Source organism: Onychomys torridus, chromosome 16 (assembly GCF_903995425.1).
Source record: "Onychomys torridus chromosome 16, mOncTor1.1, whole genome shotgun sequence".
Classification (NCBI taxonomy): Eukaryota; Metazoa; Chordata; class Mammalia; order Rodentia; family Cricetidae; genus Onychomys; species Onychomys torridus.
Window position 1 is genome coordinate 38,599,156 of NC_050458.1, and position 19,444 is coordinate 38,618,599.

A 19,444-nucleotide genomic window follows, 5' to 3' on the forward strand; every position below is an offset into this window, starting at 1 on the left:
AAGTTTCTGTATGTCTCAGCTTACTCCTCTAGAACATAGGCTGCCATGCAGAATCAACTTATTGATAGAAGTCAAATGCTTGGCCAGATCAAGTAAACATCCAGCCAGTGTTGGTTATCTCTCCCACCCACTGAACCCCAATCTGCTTTTGCCTAACTGTATAGCCCTTGCACCCCTCCCCCAGAGCTGTGCAAGAATGAGATAATACATGCAGACTATCTGATACCATGCCTGGCATTCCATAAGTACACAGTAGCATTAGCCATCATCAATGCCCCTCTCTATTCAATGACTAAGACCTGGCACCCAGTAGGCACTCAGCAGAATGGGACATGGAACCTACACGTGTATGCCAAGACATCACTTTAGAATTACAATTAGAACAAAAGGGGAAAGGCTATGTAGAAAAAGCCAAATCAAGTAGAAGGTACAATGCAGCTCCAATCTCATAAAAATGTTCACAAGAAGAAATAGGAGAAGAGGAGGAGGAGGAGGAGGAGGAAAAGGAGGTGGGCACTGGAGAGGTGGCTCAGCAGTTAAGAGCACTGCTACTCTTCCAGAGGGCCTGGGTTGAATACCCAGCACTTACATAGCAGTTTTCAATGTCTGCAACTCCAGTTCCAGGGCACCTGATGCCCACTTCTGGCTTCTGTAGGCACCAAACACATGTGTGGTATACATATATGCATACAAGCAAAACATTCATATACATAAAAAATTTTTTTTTTAAAAAAAAGGAGAGGACCTGCATGAGACTGACCTGGGCACTCTGCATATATGTTAGAGGTGTGTAGCTTGGTCCTCTTATGGGACTCCTAACAGCGGGAACAGAGGCTGTCTCCGACTCTTTTACTGGGTCGCCTTGCCCAGTCTTAATACACAGGGAGGTGCTTAGTCTTACTGAAACTTGTTATGCCGTGTTTTATTGATCCTCATAGGAGACCTGCCCTTTCCTGGATGAAGACAGACAGAAGAGGAAGGGGTGGGGGAAGGGGGAAGTGAGGGAGGGGGCCTGGAAGGGGAGGATGGGGAGAGCTGCAGCCGGGACGTAAAATAAATAGATGAATTAAAAAAATAAAAAAATAAAAACCTCATACCTATCTAACACTGGCTGCCTCTGAGTCATAGGATCATGGGTAATTTCTAGTTGCTTTGTATTTTTTTAATTCACTACAATAAGCCTATGTCACAGTTCTACATACAAACAAACATATGCATAAAACCCTGGTCACTTCCTTTCCCCGGCCCCTCCAATGCACTGCAACAGCCCTGTGAAGCCGGCATGCAGATCCTCCGCGAAGACTACCGTGTCCTGATACAAGCTGAGGAACTGGATGGCTATGTCCCGGGCATGTGTGTCACCATCTGTGTCCGCACACCTGACTGTGACAGCTGAATAAACTCACAAACGGTAGATTTACTCGGTGGAAGCCAAGCGAGTGGCAGGTGATCAGATTCCTAAGCAGAACTGTACCTGGCTTAAAAAAAAAACCAGTGCAAGCTTCTCAGGTAAGCTACGCCTCTCCTTCACACGACCTGTGTGGGCACAGTATAGCGGGGCCTGGGATTACAGGATAATGGTTCTTGTCACCACCTATGGAGTACCATCTTGTACACATGAGAACTGTCCTGTCCCCATGAGGTGTAAAGGAACTCAAGCAGCAGCTATCAAGAGGCACAGAGGCACCGGCAGGATCAGCTAAGACACAATGCCCAAGGAGCTGAGCACATAACTCAGTTGGTAGAGGGTTTACCTGGTATGAATAGCCCTAGGTTCAGTTTCCAACATCACATAAACCAGGCATGGTGGGGAATTGCCTGTAATCCTAGCACTTGATCAAAAGAAACAGCAGAAGCAGAAGCTCAAGATTATCCTTGCCTACAAAGCAAACTTCAAGGCCAGCCTGGGCTCCATGATACCCTGCCACAGGGAGGGAGAGAGGGAGGGAGGGAGGGAGGGAGGGAGGGAGGGAGGGAGGGAGGGAGGGGGAGAGGAGGAGGAGGAGGAGGAGGAGGAGGAGGAGGAGGAGGAGGAGGAGGAGGAGGCGAGGAGAAGAAAGGAGAGGAGAAGAAAGAAAAGAAGAGGAGAGGAGAGGAGAGGAAATAAGAGAAGAGAAGATGGACAAGAAGAAAAATCAGAGCAATATCACACAAATGCCCTTTCTACTATCCTACAGCCTCTCTCCTGAGATATGAACCTAACCAGCATTTGAACTGAAGCTCGGAGAATTCCCCAGAAAACCTCATGGGAGGTATACAATACCTCGAGAAAAGAAAGTGAGAACAAAATTCAATACTCAATCAAGCATGTGAGCTCTGGGGTCACAGGCCTGAACTTGAACCCCCACATTGGCACTCTCAGCTCTTTGAATGAGCCCAGTCACACACACATCCTCTGTCACTCCCAAGAGTGAGCAAAGGCACCAGTGTTCAATTTTGTGAGATTCAACTGGGGCTATGTTACATCTCAGCACAGCAACCTAGCACATGGAAATCGATTGGGTGTGAGACCCAGAAGCTGCTCCAGCCGCTACACCCATCCCATTCGGCCAGTGAGCTGTCAGCACACAGCCACTATAAGGAAAATGTGTCTCTGCTCTAGGAAGGATAAGGGTCTGGCGGGAGGGCAGGGTGGGACAAGAGCAGAGTGGTTTCCAAAAATGAGCCAGACGAGAAGCCAGGTTCCTCTCGGCACAAAGCTCTCTGAAGAAACTTTGCCTCGGCTGTTCACCAAACAGGTTCTATAACTGTCTGCTGAATTAATCAACTACCTAGAACTAAAATAAAACTCACTAGCCTCTCAGAGGCCCAGATTTGCATGAAAGAGCCAGCTCTCTCGTGGGGCAGAAGGATTACCTCAAAAGATTACAAATACATCACTCTTCTAGCCTGTTTGGGAGGCTTTTGTAAGTGGCTTTCATGTCTTAAAAGGGTTTAAATGAACTCTGAAGGTCCCCCAGGCTTCCACACTCTGGCTGGGTGCTGTCTGACTGAGGCCACAGCCTATGCAAGCTGGTAAAGAGGAAGCAGAGACAGACAGTGAAAGCCAGGTGGGCACATCCATGAATGCGAAACCACAGACCATGTCACCAAATCCACACAGTTCCTGTGTGGATAGGTACCCACCAACTTTCATACTTTAGGCCATACAAGTGGGGGGAGCCAGACTCCACTCCCACAAACTGCCCTGCATTCCACTCTTTTATGCATAGTCCCTTGTTGAGCCCTACACCAAACCTGTGAGATCATGCCCGCTTCAGGCTTAAGAGGTGGGCTTGTTTCCTCTTTTCAGTTTTCTGGCAGAGGCACAACACACCAAACACCCAACCAACCCGCTGGAAATGGAACATAACGTCTCCAACCCCTAACTTCTGCTCTCCCTGTCTCGTTTCCTTCCAATCCGCACCCCCAAAATGAGCCAAGCACACCAACCAATTCCCACCATGCTGAGGGCAAGGCGTATCACCCTGTCTAGAGATCCGCTTCTATTGCGGACTTCTCTAGTGTGGCCCCAGAATTTGCTATTAAAATGCCAGACTAGACAAAAGGACACTGCCATCCTGCCTGTGTGCAAGTGGGCGCTGAGCTGAATGGCTTTTAGTCACTGGGGAGTTTTGACATCTTCTCAGCAAGCACAGCTGCAGGGCCCATTCTCGGTGGTCAGTCACACGGAGGTAATACAACACAGGGTGTGCAGCCAGAGCTCAGTGAACACATGCCTGACTCCCACGCTGAACCGTGCACTCCAGAGGACAGGACCCATGCATTATTCATGTGCTGGCACAGCAACTGCATATAAATGTAATAAATGTCTGACTGCGGAAGAACACAAAGGCAAGCAAGGTAAGTGTTGTTGACTGGTGCAAGCGGCCGGGTGTGGTGGGAGTGGCATGGCCCACCCTTCTAGAAGATGCAGGAAAGGCCACCAGCAAGCGACAATGTACACTATGCCCAGGGATGAAGGCCAGAGCTGGGGGGGGATCACAGAAGGGTATCAGAAGATGGTCAGCAAGGTTCTAAGCACACGGATGTGTGTTCACAGATGGGGTGCAGAGGCAAGTGAAGGCCTGGATCAGACTCACATGTGCCCGCCCTCCCGGTGCCCAGCATGAGCCAAGATGGGGAGACGCTGCTGGGCACAGGCTTGTGGAGGAGTTGGGTAAAAGGAGGAAGAGTTGGTGACCAGAGAGCAGACAGGGACCTAGCAGAGCTGGGAAAGGCAAGAGTACAATCCCGCTGTGGCTTTTCTCCTGCCCTCTGCTTTTGGGGGCATGCTGCCCCTGCTCACAGCCCAGTCTCCTGCCACACTCAGAGCCCCCTGAGGATCCTGAGCAGAGCTGCCACCCTGCTCCCTAAAGCACAATGCCGGAAATACAGTGGACACCAGAAGAAGAAAAAAACTGTAAGAAAGGAAAAAAGACAGGTCTGGCAAGCTACAGATGAAACCCACTGGGGGAAAAACCCTGGCTACAAAAAGTAAAAGGGTAAGCCAGGGACAATGGTTCACACCTATGACCCCAGCATCTGGGGATCTGACAGCAGGATTGCCACAAATTTGAGGCTAGCCTGGGCTACATTGTGAGTCCAAAGCTAGCCTAGGTTACAGAATAAGACCCTGTCTCAAAAAAAAAAAAAAAAAAAAAAAAAAACTTAAAAAAAACCCCACTAAACTAAAAGGAGTCAATAATAAATATAAAAAGAGGAAGGTGTTGACGTAATAGCGTCGGGTGAGAGTGCTTGCCTAACATACACAAGGTCCCGAGTTCAACACCTAGCACCACAAGAAAAAAAATAAATAAATTTTTAAAAAAGACAGTAAAGAATGAGAAAGAGAAACGAACAAAAGAGAGATGTAGCTCAGAGACAGAATGCATGCTTAGCATGGTCAAGGCCGTGAGTTTGATCCTTAGCACTATAACACAACAACTGAATGCTAGGCTAAGAAACTGAGTCAGGGCAAAGAACCACAATGCTCAGGAAGGTGGCTAGCCAGGTGACATTTCACGAGATGACGGTGACAGAGGAAACAACAGCAGCAGCAGCCTGTGGGAAGCACTCCTGTTTCCCGAGTGCTTGAGAGGGCCAGGGCTGTGCAGGGCTAGGACTGTGCCGTGCCTCCTACGCGTCACCACAGCAAGAAGAAGCAGCACAGAGCCACGCCAGGCGTGAGCAAAGACGGTCACCAAAGCCAGGGACTTCGTCCCAGGGAACCAGCCCCTGAGTAGCAAGGCCACTTGACCGGCAGGCTGAAATGCTGACCTTGGGGTCTTCCCGCTAGCTCACACTTCCCGTGACCCTTCTGCTCTCTGATGACACAAAAGCGGAAACCAGTCTTCTAGCGATCGGTGTTTCAAACCTCACTCTGCAAGGCTGTAACGTTAAAAACAGTAATTATATAAAAATAGCATAACAACTCGGAAGCAGGCTGGGCCCCAAAGACAGGACATCGGCAGGGTGAGTGACGTCTGCGTGGCACTTGCAGGCAGCTCGTTACTGGACCCCTGGGTCCGTGAACTGCTCTGGCCCCAGGTTCCATGTGAACAGAACACGGGAGAGCGGGGGCTGCCCGCTCAACTCCCTCCCTGAGAGAGGAGCTGCCGAGGCTGTAGCTCTCTGGTTCCCCCTGTTTCAAGGCTCCGCGTGGCTTTACACACCTAGAAGAGGAAGATTTAAATTTTACTATTCTAGAAATTTAATTGCTAAGGGCAAGGAGAAAAAGAGCTCGAGCCATAAAACCGTACAGACACCCATCTTCTTCGAGTGTGGCACACCCCTCCGTCTTATTCGAAGTCAGCTTGATAAGCCCTTTGCTAGGGTTACTAGGCCCGGCAGACCAGGGACACAGACCTATCTGCTGACTTCGCACACTCTGAGCTAGCAAGGCAGTGGCCGTCGCTGCCTGCCTGAGAGGTGCCAGGCAAGGCTCTGGCTACTCCTGAGACGTGGGCATCTGCTCTGGAAGCGTGAGGTGGCGGAGCACCCAGAGGAGAGCACTAAGCTGCCTTGTCGAACATGGCTCAAGCGGTCAGCCAACAGTGACCAGGGGCAACAGCAGGACAGTGCACAGGCAGACAGTGCGGCAGCCTGGACTGTCTGTCACCCACATGCTCCAACAGGATCACTGGGGAGACCGGAACATCACCAGCCACCCATGCCCCACGCAGCCTAAGGCCAATGACCAAGACATGCAAAAAGCCCCACGTGCGGGCAGCCCTGCCCTCCCTCTTCCCTAGCATGTGGCTAACTTCAAAAGGGATCTTGAGTGTACTGCTGACTAATTATTAAGTTCTGAGGTTTAAAGGGTGACGCATTCAAATAATAAGCCAATTCACGTATAGGGCGCAGATGATTTCCTTCTGGTGCCAAATCATGAGAGTATTTCTAAGACACAGCTAAGAGGTAAGTCTGAGTGAGGAGGAGGCTCTTGCGGCCACAGCAACAGAGAATCTGGCTTCAAGCTTCAGAAGTGTCTATCTCTCCCTAGAACCACTGGCTGCAGACTGGAATGACTAAAAGGATTTTTCAGAACCCAACAGGGTGGTCTGCATCTAAGAATAACACAAGCTAGAAATCAGTAAGGCAGCCCATCTCCCTTGCTGCTTTTCACTATAATGTCCGAAGCGATGGCCGCTACCCCAATGCTGGGGTCTCCTTTAAGTGCCATCGATGAAGCTGGTGATATCTCACTGAGAATCGAATGGACACCACTATAGATCAGCCTTCACCATCGGAGAAGCTTCTCATCTCAGGAACAGGATGCTATCCATGGGAGGAAAGCAAGGGGCACAGAGCATCTCACCCGCCAAAGCCACACCACAGAGGTCTCACCCTCTGTTCAAACACTCAACTCTCTGCACGTGCATACAGGCGAAGGTGTCAGCATGACAGGAGGCACAGGTGTGATCTCTGTATTTTTAGAAAGCAATTTGTGGTACGTAATTTCTTTTGGGAAGGACAATTTCTAAACTCGTGTAGGTAGGTGCCACTACCCTTGTTAACTAAAGAATGTCAGTGTTCAGCTGGCGGGCTTGACAGAGCAGTCCATGTTGAGTGATGGGAGCGTGGAAGGAACCGTCCAGGTCTGCCTTTCCTGGAAGTAACATCAATATTTGTAGCTGTAGTTGTGGTGTTAACACTGGTGATAAACCAAAATCAACACATCTGAGCTTCAAACACCAGGAAAGGGTGATATTAAGCACCAGCACATTTGGCTTAAATGAGATGATCGCTTTATTAACTTCTTTTGACCATATAAAATATTACTTACAGGAAACCTGGCTACCTTCATAACTATGATTAAAAGCATCCGATGTGATGCCAGAAGATGGCGTGTGGGCAATATAGATGTCTCTGACAAGGCATTTCTCAAAACTCACACACTAAATTTCTTTAATGTTAAAAGTATTTGCAGAATCAGTCTGTTGGGTTTAAATCTGGGCCAATCAAGATTCTAGGTGATAAACATGGGCCATCTTTGAATTTAAACTAAATTCTGTTTTTTGTCTATCTTAATAACTACTTCCAAATTATAAAAACATGCTGCTTGACACAATGACATCTGATATACTAACTAAATGTTTAATATATTTAATTTACTCTTTGCATCATAGAGTAAATATATTAAAATAATGTTGAGCATTAACAGATATTTTCACGTTCTTGACTTGTTTAGTGTGCTTAAGCAACTACATGGGAACTAAAAGCTACTTTTAAATAATTCATTATAAAACTTGGCAATAAAAAAACAAATCCGCTGGGTAGCAGTGGCACACGCCTTTAATCCCAGCACTTGGAAGGCAGAGCCAGGCGGATCTCTGTAAGTTCGAGGCCAGCCTGGTCTACAGAGTGAGATCCAGGACAGGCACCAAAACTACACAGAGAAACCCTGTCTCAAAAAACAAACAAACAAGTAAATAAGTAAATCGGTGCTGTTTAAAAATAAATAAATAAATTCAGAGAGTGAAGGAACTGGCTGAGGGATGGCTCTTTGAAGAAAACACTTGCCACAAAGCATGTGGACCTGAGTTCAACTCTCCAGAACCCATGTAAGGCCGGGCACAGTGGCATGTGGGTATATAACCTTGGTGCTGCCATGGAGAAGTGAGAGGCAGACACGGGAGGATCCATGGACACTCACAGGCCAGCTAGCACAGTGGGCACGTCAGCAAGCAACACAAGGGAAGCTGTCTCAAACAAGGTAAGGACCGTGACACTTGAGGTTGTCCTCTGGCCTGCACCCCTGTGCCCACGTGAACACACACCCGTACACATGTATACAATAAACACACACACAAACTGAAAAGAAAAAGAATGGGAGCCGTAGATAGGTTCCGTGGTTAAGAGCACTTGCTGCGCTTGCAGGGGACTGGAGTTTTATTCCCACCACTCACATCAGCTTGCTTACAACTGTCCATCAGTCCCGCTCCAGGGCAGCTGATGCCCTCTTCTGGCCTCCACAGGCACCAGCACAACACACTGGCATATCCACATACTTGCAGGTGTAAACACACACACACACACACACACACACACACACACACTGAATCTGAAAACAAAACAAGGAAAAGAACAGCTAAGGGCCACGTAGGTGTATCCATGTGCTATGTGTTCACACTTGCTTTCTTGGTTCTGTTCTGCGGTTTGTGCTGCTGGGGATCAAACCCATGGAGCCACCAACCTGTCTACATGTGCTTGTATACATGTATGTATACTCTGAGCTTTCTTACAACGTCTGTGGGAAAATGACTATGTTTCCTGAGTTTTGCCTTCATTCCACTGGACTCTGTGGTACTTTCAGCAAAGGCGGGAGTTTACACCTTTCCCAACATAGAAAGACTCTGTGACAAGTTAGTTGAGATCAGAAGGGTACACCCTAGGGCAAGATACCCTTGTCTTCAAACAGTGTGGATACGCTACCTCTGCACCATAGAAACCTCTGGACAAGGACCCTCAACCCATCAAAGCCCCAAAGACAGTCGAGGCCCATGAAGGGTCTCTTTACATCACTGGTCCTCACGACACACCCAAGAAGCAAAAGGCCTTTTTCAAAGGGCTTGTGATGAGCAAGCATCTCACAGGTCAGGAGAACCCAGAGTATGGAAAGAAGGCGAATGACTGCAGGCAGTGGATCACTGAGAAAGGGGGGGGACACGGGCAAAAGTGGTGGCTGCAAAGGACTCCGGTTACCTTCTGGGCAGACAAAAGCAGTACAAGGTCCTGCAGGCAGGCTCCTGCAAGTACCAGGCTCCAGGTGTGCAAGCATGGTCTGCAAAGACAAAGGGTATATGCAGATGGCGACTTAAAGCAAACCCGAGTGCAAGGGAAGGAAGCTCCCTGGGACCTGCCTCTAGGGTCCTGTCAGCATGCCTCACAGTTCACAGGTATAGCCGACCCCATGTGCTCACACTTGCTGTCACTGCACGGCAGCTCTTGTGTCCTGGAGCTGCAGCAGAGCAAAGCCCAATTCACCACCCTTTCCCTGAAGCCGGCTATGGTGGCTGTGAACGTGAGATGTGCCGCTCACCTGCCACTGGGGAGATCGGGGAACAGGCGATTGCTACTGTTGAGGCAGAAAACAAAGCTAACTCTGGACAAAGAAAACAGCATGGGAAGCCAGAGAAGGCAAAAATTTCACAGTTGGATATTAAAGAAGCAGGGCACACTGGACTTCCCATAAAGACAACGCGTGTGCAGAAAAAGAGGCTCCTTAACAGGCATGGCTGAGTCTCAGGCCCCAGCACGGAACCCGTGCTCCCAGCTGAGGCCAGTTCCTCATCTCCTCACGTCAGGCGGGTCATCTGTTGATGCTAACAGCTTTTCTCCACTGCAGAATGCAAGCCGCAGGGATTATTTCCTCTGTATATTTTGAAAGCAGATGGCCTGTTTTCGCTAATTTAATTCTACATGTAAATGTACCGCTGCTTGGGACAGTAATAAAAAAATGAATGATGGCTTTAATCTTTCAGTTGTAACTGTGCTGCTTCGGAAATGAATACATGATGCCTGGCATTACACGTCTACATGTCTTCCTCCCTTGAGGCTAGCAGAGCTGAGAACAGGCCCTTGAAAGGCATCCACATATATATGGAATCCCGAAATGAAACCCACTGTATTATGGCTTTAAAAATTAAAAGTAAGGTGCTGGAGAGGTAGTGCAGCAGTTAAGAGCACTGGCTGCTCCTACAGAGGACCTGGGTTCAGTTTCCAGCACCCACACATATGCTCACAAGCATCTCTGACTACAGTTCCAGGAGATACAACATCCTCTTCTGGACACCATGGGTACCAGGCAAAGACACGGTACACAGACATACATCCAAGGAAAACACTCATACACATAAAATAAAAATTAAAACTCTTTAAAATTAAAAACAATTTGGATCTTGCTTCTCATCCTGCTTTCCCCCCTGAATCTGTGGCCTCGATAGGTGACTGTCCTCTGTTGCTTTCAGAGTCCCTGCCTATAAAGCACAAGCAGTGAGGTTCCCTGCTTGAGAAACAGAAGAGAACAGATTAGGTATGTGCAAGGCATGATGGGTAACCCAATGTGAAAAGTATGGTTGCCTCTGAGAAGGGGTCACTGGGAAGGAACCTGAGGGAGCTTCCTCAGAGGGTGGAATGTTCTGCACTAGAGTACAGCTGGAACTCTAGTATCCTTGGTAAGGGTTTGAACATCGTGGAGTGTTGTTCAGAAGGTGAACATGTCACGTATACACAGCTAACAAAAAGAAACTAGACTTGCATTCATGTGTACCAAAGCACTTGGAGGTAAAACAAACTGCCATCTGCAGTCTTAAATGGCATTAGAGAGACGAATGGACAGACAGGAGGTTTAAGAGAAAAGTACAAACTGTCGAGAAAAGATGACTGGGGTGCAGGGGCAGGCTACGATGAAGTCCTTCATTTCTTCCACACTTTGGAATACTTTTCCAACAAGAGTGGGGAAGGAGGAGGGGCCGCCAGAACACTCTAGTCAGAAGAACTCAAAGGCATATGAACGTGGAGGCCTAGCGGGGCCTGGCAGGATCAGAGAGAAGCCACACTTGAGCAACGGCAGTGCTGAGAGGACTCAGGCCACCACAGGCCTCCAGGACGGAAGAAGGCCTGAGAGAGCAGAGGCTGGGGCTTGCCCAGAGCACTGCCGGGTGCAGAACCCAAGGGACCACATGAAGCAAAGGGCTTCAAAGTGCCCCCCCCCACATTTACCGAAGCCTCTCAACAGGAAAGCAAGATGCTGTCACTACCTTTTTCTTCAAATATGACAATGGCATTCCACTGCAGCCCTGCAGTCCTGCATACCTACTATGTGCCAGGCCCTAAAAATAAAAAAGCTAGTCACTGTTTTTTGAGATACTCATTGCCCGCTGGAGACAAGAGAGTCAGCAGAGAGTACTCTTGGGATGACAGGAAAAGACACAACACCCAGGTATTGGGAAGGTTTTCAGAGGCGTGCTGACTGGGCTGGAGCCCAAAAGTGAACTGACTGAGCAGAGGAGGTAGACGGGGGAATAGACAGGACAGCTGGGTGAGTCTAGGAGGGGAAATGATGGACCCACCAGCTTCAAGGGTTAAGGGTGATGATGTCCATGACATGCAATTGTAGGGTGGTTTGTTTGTAGTTTCTTTTTTGATTGTTTTTGAGACAGGGTCTCGCTCTGTAGCTCTGGCTGTCATGGAACTCACTCTCGCAGACCAGGCTGCCTCTGCCTCCCGAGTGCTGGGATTAAAGGCGTGCCCCACCATGCCCCGGCCTGGAATTGTGTTCTTAATGACAGCCAACATTTTCTTTAAGGGAGAGACACACAAGGGCTGTGCTTCAGAAAGAACACAGGATCAGAGTGAACAACAGTCATATGAGTATCACTTGGATTTATTTTTAGGAAAGGAAAAAAATATTTTCCAGTTTCTAAATTGAGAAGGCAAGATAGGTTACCGGAGATGAGGAAAAGTTTCACCGTAGAAGACTATTCCTGAAGACATCCCATACCTGGGTCATAGAACATAGAGAAATATAGCTTCATCTCTGCTGGCTAGCTTTCATGCTGGAGGGTGATGTACACATTATCAGAGGGTAAAAGTGATCATCAATATTCCCAGGTATAAACCTTCCAGGCTACAATAATAATGGGTCTAATAAGACATGGTCATCAGTGCAAACATGGTATAAATGTCATGGAAGCAACCAAACAATTTATGATTGGATTTAAGACCCATTCCACAAGATGAAACCCATATCTTGGCATCACTGTCAGGGCCAAGAACCTGTGGCTAGAGAAGGCACAGGCCCTGGAGGAGAACCTAATACTGTTATTCTGCTAAATGGACAGAGTATTAAACTGACTCCTAAGACTAATTGCTACACCTACAGATTAACTCTCTCAATCCTCAACAGAGAAGCTGTTTCTTATAGCAGATGGTGATCAACACAGAGACCCACAACTGGCCGAGGTCATACAATAAGATATTTAGGGGTACTGAGCCCTAAACAGGACATCTACCTCACACCCCCTTCTCCAAAAGCTCAGAGAGCACCAGGGAAGAGGAGGTGGATAGGTTCTAAGAAGCAGAGATGGAGGAGGACTATAAGAAAACTGTTCTCTGGACATAGCAGGCTAGCAGTACATCTGAACTCACAGTGATTTTAACAACATGTACAAGACCTATGAAAGGCCAAGCCAAACAAATTCCCAGCATGGAGAGGGGAGGTGGACAGGAAGTCCATCCCCTAGCTGGGGAGCTATTAGCAACTGATAGCTGCTAGAAGAAGGGAACCCATGTTTTATTTTAGGAGTATTTGTTGCTCTTTGTAGACTGACCATGCTACAGACGATGGCCACACATCCAAGGGTATATGACAGCATAGATTGGACTCAATGAGTTTTTGAAAAAAAAAAATGACACAAAATTAGATGGGTACAAAGGTGGCGGCGGATCTAGGAAGAGTTGGGGATGAATAAAATAGAAATACATTGCACAAAATAAAGAGTTAATAAAAATGCTATTTTTAAAAGTTTTGTCATCTAGACTAGAGCTTTCTGTCACTCAGCAACATTAACGAATTCCTTCACGAATCCACCGAAGCCCATAACCAACTTACTTAAATTCCAGGCACCAGGTGGAGAACTTGGCGCTGAGGGACACTGTGAAGAGAGCCAGCAGCCCTAGACTTCCTGGGGACTCGGTTGCACTTTGGGTAGCCGGCATTAGCTCTCTACAACGTATCCCCTGGTACTACTGAGCAAGCAGACGGTCCCCATGCCACCTACCCTTGGTGGTGAGAAGCTTGGAGGTGACTTCCAGCTGCTCCAGAGGCTCCAGTCCAATGTTCTCCAAGGTAATGACCAGCGGCTGAGTTTCTCCGTTGTAAAGCTGGACCGACACGTTGGTCGATATTTCGTCGCCGGAAGAAGGCTGCAGTGAGTGTGCAGACCTGAAACCACAGCAAACGACAGGGAGAAAAGTAAGAGAGAAAGAAGGGGAAACACGGGCCACACGCTGAGACCCAGTCGCACAGGAACACACTTGAGGAACAGGCTAGATGCCCTGGCTGTGCACACGGGGCTTGGTGTTCAGTTGTCACAAACACACACAACTGTGTGTGTGGTGGGAGGGGCAGGGGTTATGGAGTCGGGGAAGTAGCTGGCAAGTCGGGCTGTAGGCTCCGGGCGGCCGGACACGGCCTCCACTCTGTGTTCACAAGAGGTGAGGCCAAGGGCAAGGGCATCTTTTACTGCTGACCATTCAATATCACACAGGTGGAGAGCACATGGTAGTAGTCAACAACCATGAGTGAATTCCATGCCTCGGTCTCTCCTATGTATACAATATATTACAGCCAAGCCCCACTTGAATAATCGCTTTTTAATGCAGTGAATCACCTCAGAAAAAATTACAGATATACACATTTTTTAAAAATAGACATGTTAGCCAGGTGGTGGCGGCGCATGCCTTTAATCCCAGCACTCGGGAGGCAGAGGCAGAGGGATCTCTGTGAGTTCAAGGCCAGCCTGGTCTGCAGAGTGAGATCCAGGACAGGTGAGGTGCAAAGCTGTACAGAGAAACCCTGTCTCGGAAAAAAAAAAAAAAAATAGACATGTTAACTGTGAGTCATTGCCATGGGAATCTCTCCCCCAGCCCCTACCCTCTCTCTAAAGAATAATAATTAAAAAAGAAAAAAAAAAAGTCTATAGAAGGATTCCCTCCTCTGCCCTATGTTCCTGGCTCCCTATGAACAGGCTGTCCAGGTCTTCCCACTGGGATACACCAGAGAGTATCTATGTGCTTTATTAAAGCACCATGGGAGGCTAAAACAAAAAAGTGAGCAGATGCCATCTCATGAAGCTATTACAAACTTAAAGAAAACTCAGGTTGCTCTTGAAATGGCTGGAGAGACAGCTGGAGTATCAAGTCCTTCTCTCCTTGTGGGACTGCAGACGTGAGCTTTGAGATGTCCAAACTGGTGGGCAGGTGACACAGGGTCTTTCCCCAACAAGCTCCTCCTCCCTGGTAACAGCCCTTTGATTGGTTTCCCTTAGGACCACGCCCGCCCCCGTCCTTCTCCTGGACTGGACACTGAGGGCCTCCAAGGTGGGGCAGGTACCTGTCCACTTCCCTACTCTGCGACTATAAAGTGGTCAGGGGACAAGCCGAGGACTGTGTCACTTCTAATTGGGTTGCCTCTGGGTTCCTGGGAACTATTAAGAACAGCAGGGACTGAGGCAAGGCCTCTAAGCTGCCGGCTGAAAGCACCCACAGGGAAGAAAACAGAACACCTTCCAGAGGCTGCATGTACTCAACTGAGGTGAGGTGTTCATCCTACACCACCACCAAACCAAAATACGATCTACCTCCCCCGCTGCACCAAGCGTAACTAGCTATACACTGCTGTTCACCTGCTTTTTATCTCTGAGCAGTTTAGGAAACTTACAGAGTTATACCACTCTGTAAAATGAGACTCCATCATCCTAAAGAGAAGCCTTGGTACAATATATAAGACCAAACTCCACGCCCACCCCCGCTGCCACTGGCAGCCTCTCCCCACAGGCCTGTAGGCCTCTTCCCAACAGTTCACAGAAGAGGAATCACACACGATGGCTTCTCTCCCTCAGCATGGTGTTTCTGAGGTCCATCTATGGCAAAGCGGGTATCAGGAGGTGACTCATTTTCACTGCTGAGAGAGCAGTGCTCCGGTGTCCATGTGTGTCTCCTTCTGTTCCTCATCCGCTGATGGACATGGGGGTCCCTGCCGCTATTTAACTATCAGGTACAAATTTTGGCAACAGCATACAATCTCTCTCATCTTGGGTCGCTACCTAACAGAGGTATAGCTGGGTCACTAAACTGATGTTTGATCTTTTATAAAAGACTGCCCAACTGTCCTCCCAACAGGCACACCACTTTACATTCCCATCAGCAACGCATGAGGGCTCTAGATCCTGCAACCCCTTCCCAGCCTGGCTGCTGCCTGTCTTCCGATCACAGCCACCCCAGTGGGTGTGAGCCACCACCTCAGGAGGAGGGTGGCAGCCCCAAAGAGACTAATGGTCCCGAGTACCCTTCCAGGTGGCTTGTGTGCTGCTTGTGTTTTTTTGTGCTGAAAGAATTATTCAGATCATTGGCCAATGTTTGAATTAGGTCATTTGTCTTCTTTATACTGTGTTTTAAAAGTTCTTTATATGGATACAGCTCTATCAAATATGTGCTGGGCAAATACTTTCTTCCAACCTGTGAGTTGTCTTTTAATTTTCCTAATGGCATCTTTGGAAGAACAACTGTCTTTTCACTGTGATGAGGCCCCAATTATCAAGGTTTTATCTTCTGGATCCTACCCCAAGGTCAAGAGTCTGTCTTCCAAAAATGTGGGACTTCCAGCTCTTACAGTCAGATCTGTGGTCCCTTTTGAGTTAGCTTTTTCTATCCTGCTTGATGTCCCCCATCACATGACCTCCCTTCCACCTGCACTCCCTCCAGAGCCAGCTGCCTACCTGCCCCACAGCCCACAGCTGCCGCCTCCTCACCGCCCATCTTGTAGTAGCTTTGGATGGTCGGGCTGGAAGGCTGCCTGTCATTCTCTCCCATTTGACAGGCAAAGGGCCACATTCACTGTCATAGCCTTGCCACCTAGAACACTACTAGACAAGTGAAAAGGGGTCCACCAAACAGCCGGGGAAGGCCTAAGACACATTTTACTATTATTATTATTTCCCATTGGCTATTATTATTATTCACAGGAGCCACAAGCAAGCGGTTGTGCAATTCTGAGACGGGTGAGAAGTACATTATTAAATCACCGAAAGTTACATTTTTTAAGCCTGTGACTCTGGCCTAGCCCGGTAAGTGTCACTCCGGGCCCTTGGCAAAGGAGCTTCTTTTTGCAGCAGATGAGATCATTCCAGAAAGCCAGGACAAGTAAAAACACAGAGAACAACTGACTGTGGGTGGCCAGCCCCAACGGGTACGCCTACAGCACAACCCCTACACCAAGGGCTCACAAAGACCTCGGAAGAAGGGGTGAAGGAAAATTGCAAGAGCTACAAGACCAAGATGTCTGCTGTGAGACTGTATCTACCAGGTAGGACAGGGAAGCGGACGCCCTGGAAACCTCAACGATGACATCAGCTGACCTACCAAAGTGGGGTAGGGGAAATCTCACTGGGCCCCACCGCTAGATAAGGGTAAGATAAGCAATTAAAAGCTTCTGAGAGAGGGAGAATTAGTCTTCCCCAGGGATGAGCCCCAATACTAAGGGACCAATGCTAAACGGATACTAATAAACAACTCTAAACGGACTCAGAAGATTGTGTTTACATATTTATGAGTATATTGTATGTATATATATATATATATATAAATACATTTTATATATATATATATATAAAAGAAAAAGAAGCCATGAATTTGGAGTGGGGACATAAGACACAGAGGAGGGATAGGAAGGAGGAGAGGAAAGGGGAGAGATGATATACTATTTTCACTTAAAATTTTAAATCACATTGTTTTTAATGTATAAAAGCATAAAGAAAGCTTTTGTTATGTATGTGGTTTCAAAACAGAAAATGCCATTATATATAATATAGTGTGTTCTAACTATCCATGGATGGGGAGCACTTTGTGCTATAAGGGGGAGCCACCTCATAAAACCCAAGAATGTATTTTTTTAAAGAGACTGGCTAAGAACTGCAAGGCAAGACCACAGAGCCCTGAACAGCTACTCTGGCCTCCTAGGCTTACTCTTTTGTATGCTTCCCTAGAATGCTAAAAACAAATAAAAGAAAAAGCTTTTTCTTTTAAGACCATTTTTTATAATCATAAGAATCCCCCAACCCTACCACTGTGTGGGTATGTGTCAGTGTGCGTGTGCGTGTGCATGCATGTGTGTAGGTATATGGAGGCCACAGGTCAACATCAGATGTCTTCCTCCATCTCTGTCCACCTTATTGGTTTTTGTTTGCTTTTGTTTTTTAAAGACAGGGCTCTTGACGAATCTGCAGTTTGCCCTTTCAGCTAGGCTGGCTAGCCAGTGAACACCCAGGGTCCTCCTCTCTCTGTCTGGCGCCACCAGGCCTGGCTTTTTACAGTGGTGCTGGGGGTCCAAACTCGGGTCCTCATGTTTAAGCAGCAAGCACTTTACCCACTGAGCCACCTCTCCAGCACCAGGAGTTTTTCTTAAAACCTTAACTGTTTCTGGTGACTCCAATTCTAACAGCTAATTGTCCCTTAGCTCTGATGAGAAAGAGGTCAACTGCACTCTTACATATTTTCAGAGAACATGTTAACTCTTTGGTCCCTTAAGATCCTTCCGCCATGTTTTCTGACTTATCCAAGTCAGATGAACCCCAACTCTTGGCGCTAATTTAAGGAATGTATAAGCAGAAAGCGTTCTAAGATCCGTTCCTTCCAGTCACAGACTCCTGCGCCCTCGGCCCCCCTACCTGGGCAGCGATGTGCTGATCTGCAATCTTGGCAAGGCAGGAATGACTTCCACGGTGGAGCCACTGGTTTTCACTCCTGGGAGGTTGTCTAGCAGACAGTCACTGAAGACACCAAAGACTGTAGTGTGGTAACCTGCAACACAGGGAGCGGTTTCATGGCTCCTGGCAAGGCTTGGCCACGTAGGCCCCTAATAAGGTCACAAAGGCCACAAGAGCACCAGCCCCGCCAATCACCTATGCTCTCTCTTCCCCCGCCCCATACCACTCCCTGTACCCCAAAGACGTTGGCTGTTCTTGGACAGATTGAAGCTGACAACACCATTATGCCCTGTTTCCCACCGCGGGCAGGTGCAGACAAAGGGCCCTCGTAAAGAGCCCTTCCTGTACTCTCCCAATCCCAGCTCAGCAATCACCAGCTCAGCTGTCTGCTAATATATCTTTCAGACCTAGCATCTCTATCATGATAGAGATAGTTAATATTCCTTTCTGAGGCATAATGTGACTTAATGAGCATTTGAAAAATCCTTTGGAACCCTTCTGTTGAGAGGTGAGGGTTCACAAGCCAACTACTGTCATTATTACAGCTGCTTGGTGACGCGGCAAGTCGACCGCGCGTGTGAGGGGGACCACACTTTAAAAGATCAGCACGAGGCCCGTGCAGAAAGAAAAGGCTGGTGAGCTAGATAAGCACTTGAAATTGCTTAATCAAAGCTTTAAAATGGCTTTTGAAATTTCAAAAGATGATGACTCTGTAAATAGTATTTGCTGTGTGACAAATTTAAACAATGGCCGGCGGCTAGAAGCCTAGATTGGCGACATTCCTGTGCTTCCTCGAAGAGGGACAATGAAGTTATTCCCTAGGGAGGAGCCATTCTCCTTGCCTGTCAGCACCATGCACAGTGTTTCCGGAGCAGCTCTAGGCATCTCTTCCCGGCCACTGCAGCCACACCCCTCAACACAGCAACCACACACACCCTGCCGCAGCAGCCCCCATATACCCTCCCTGACACAACCACCCCTCCTTCCCACCCTGAGCTTCTCAAAGTCTTCTTTCTATGGGGTTTATTTCCTACCTGGGAGACCCCTCTGACACTAAGACCCTCACGCTTTCCTCTGGGTAAAACCTGATGGGATTCTGTCTATGAAGCACTGGTTACTTTATAATTCTTAGTTACAATCAGTCAATTTCCTTTGCTTAAGACATAAGCAGTGCTTAAAACCATGGACACGTAAATCCTAGCCTGGTGACAATGTTTAGTAGTGCAAGTCAGGATGATATAGGTTAACCCAGGCAGCTAAGGCTCACCAAAAGTAAGTGCAGATGCTAAAGATAACCAAGGTCTGCTCCCAGGCTTTCATACTCACCAAGACACACTAGCTTCTGTCTTGTCCCTGGACCAGCCATTAGGGCCTAACTCTCCCCTTCACAGCCACAGCTCTGCCTGTGTCCTTTCTACCTGGACTCTCCGAAGACAGACACTAGATCTTTTAAGCCCTACCTGTGGTCTGGTGGC

General features: G+C 48.0%; 1 protein-coding gene across 4 annotated transcripts in view; it reads right to left on the minus strand.

Moving 5' to 3' along the window:
- The window catches only part of Trappc9 (trafficking protein particle complex 9), a 468,984-nt gene that overhangs the window by 345,138 nt on the left and 104,402 nt on the right, over window positions 1–19,444 (minus strand). For all 4 annotated transcript variants that reach the window (XM_036207929.1, XM_036207927.1, XM_036207928.1 and 1 more), the window contains 2 exons: window positions 17,931–18,063; window positions 13,266–13,429 (listed from right to left, as the gene is read on the minus strand). In XM_036207929.1, the coding sequence (XP_036063822.1) occupies window positions 13,266–13,429; window positions 17,931–18,063 (297 nt within the window). The remainder of the gene's footprint in view (window positions 1–13,265; window positions 13,430–17,930; window positions 18,064–19,444) is intronic.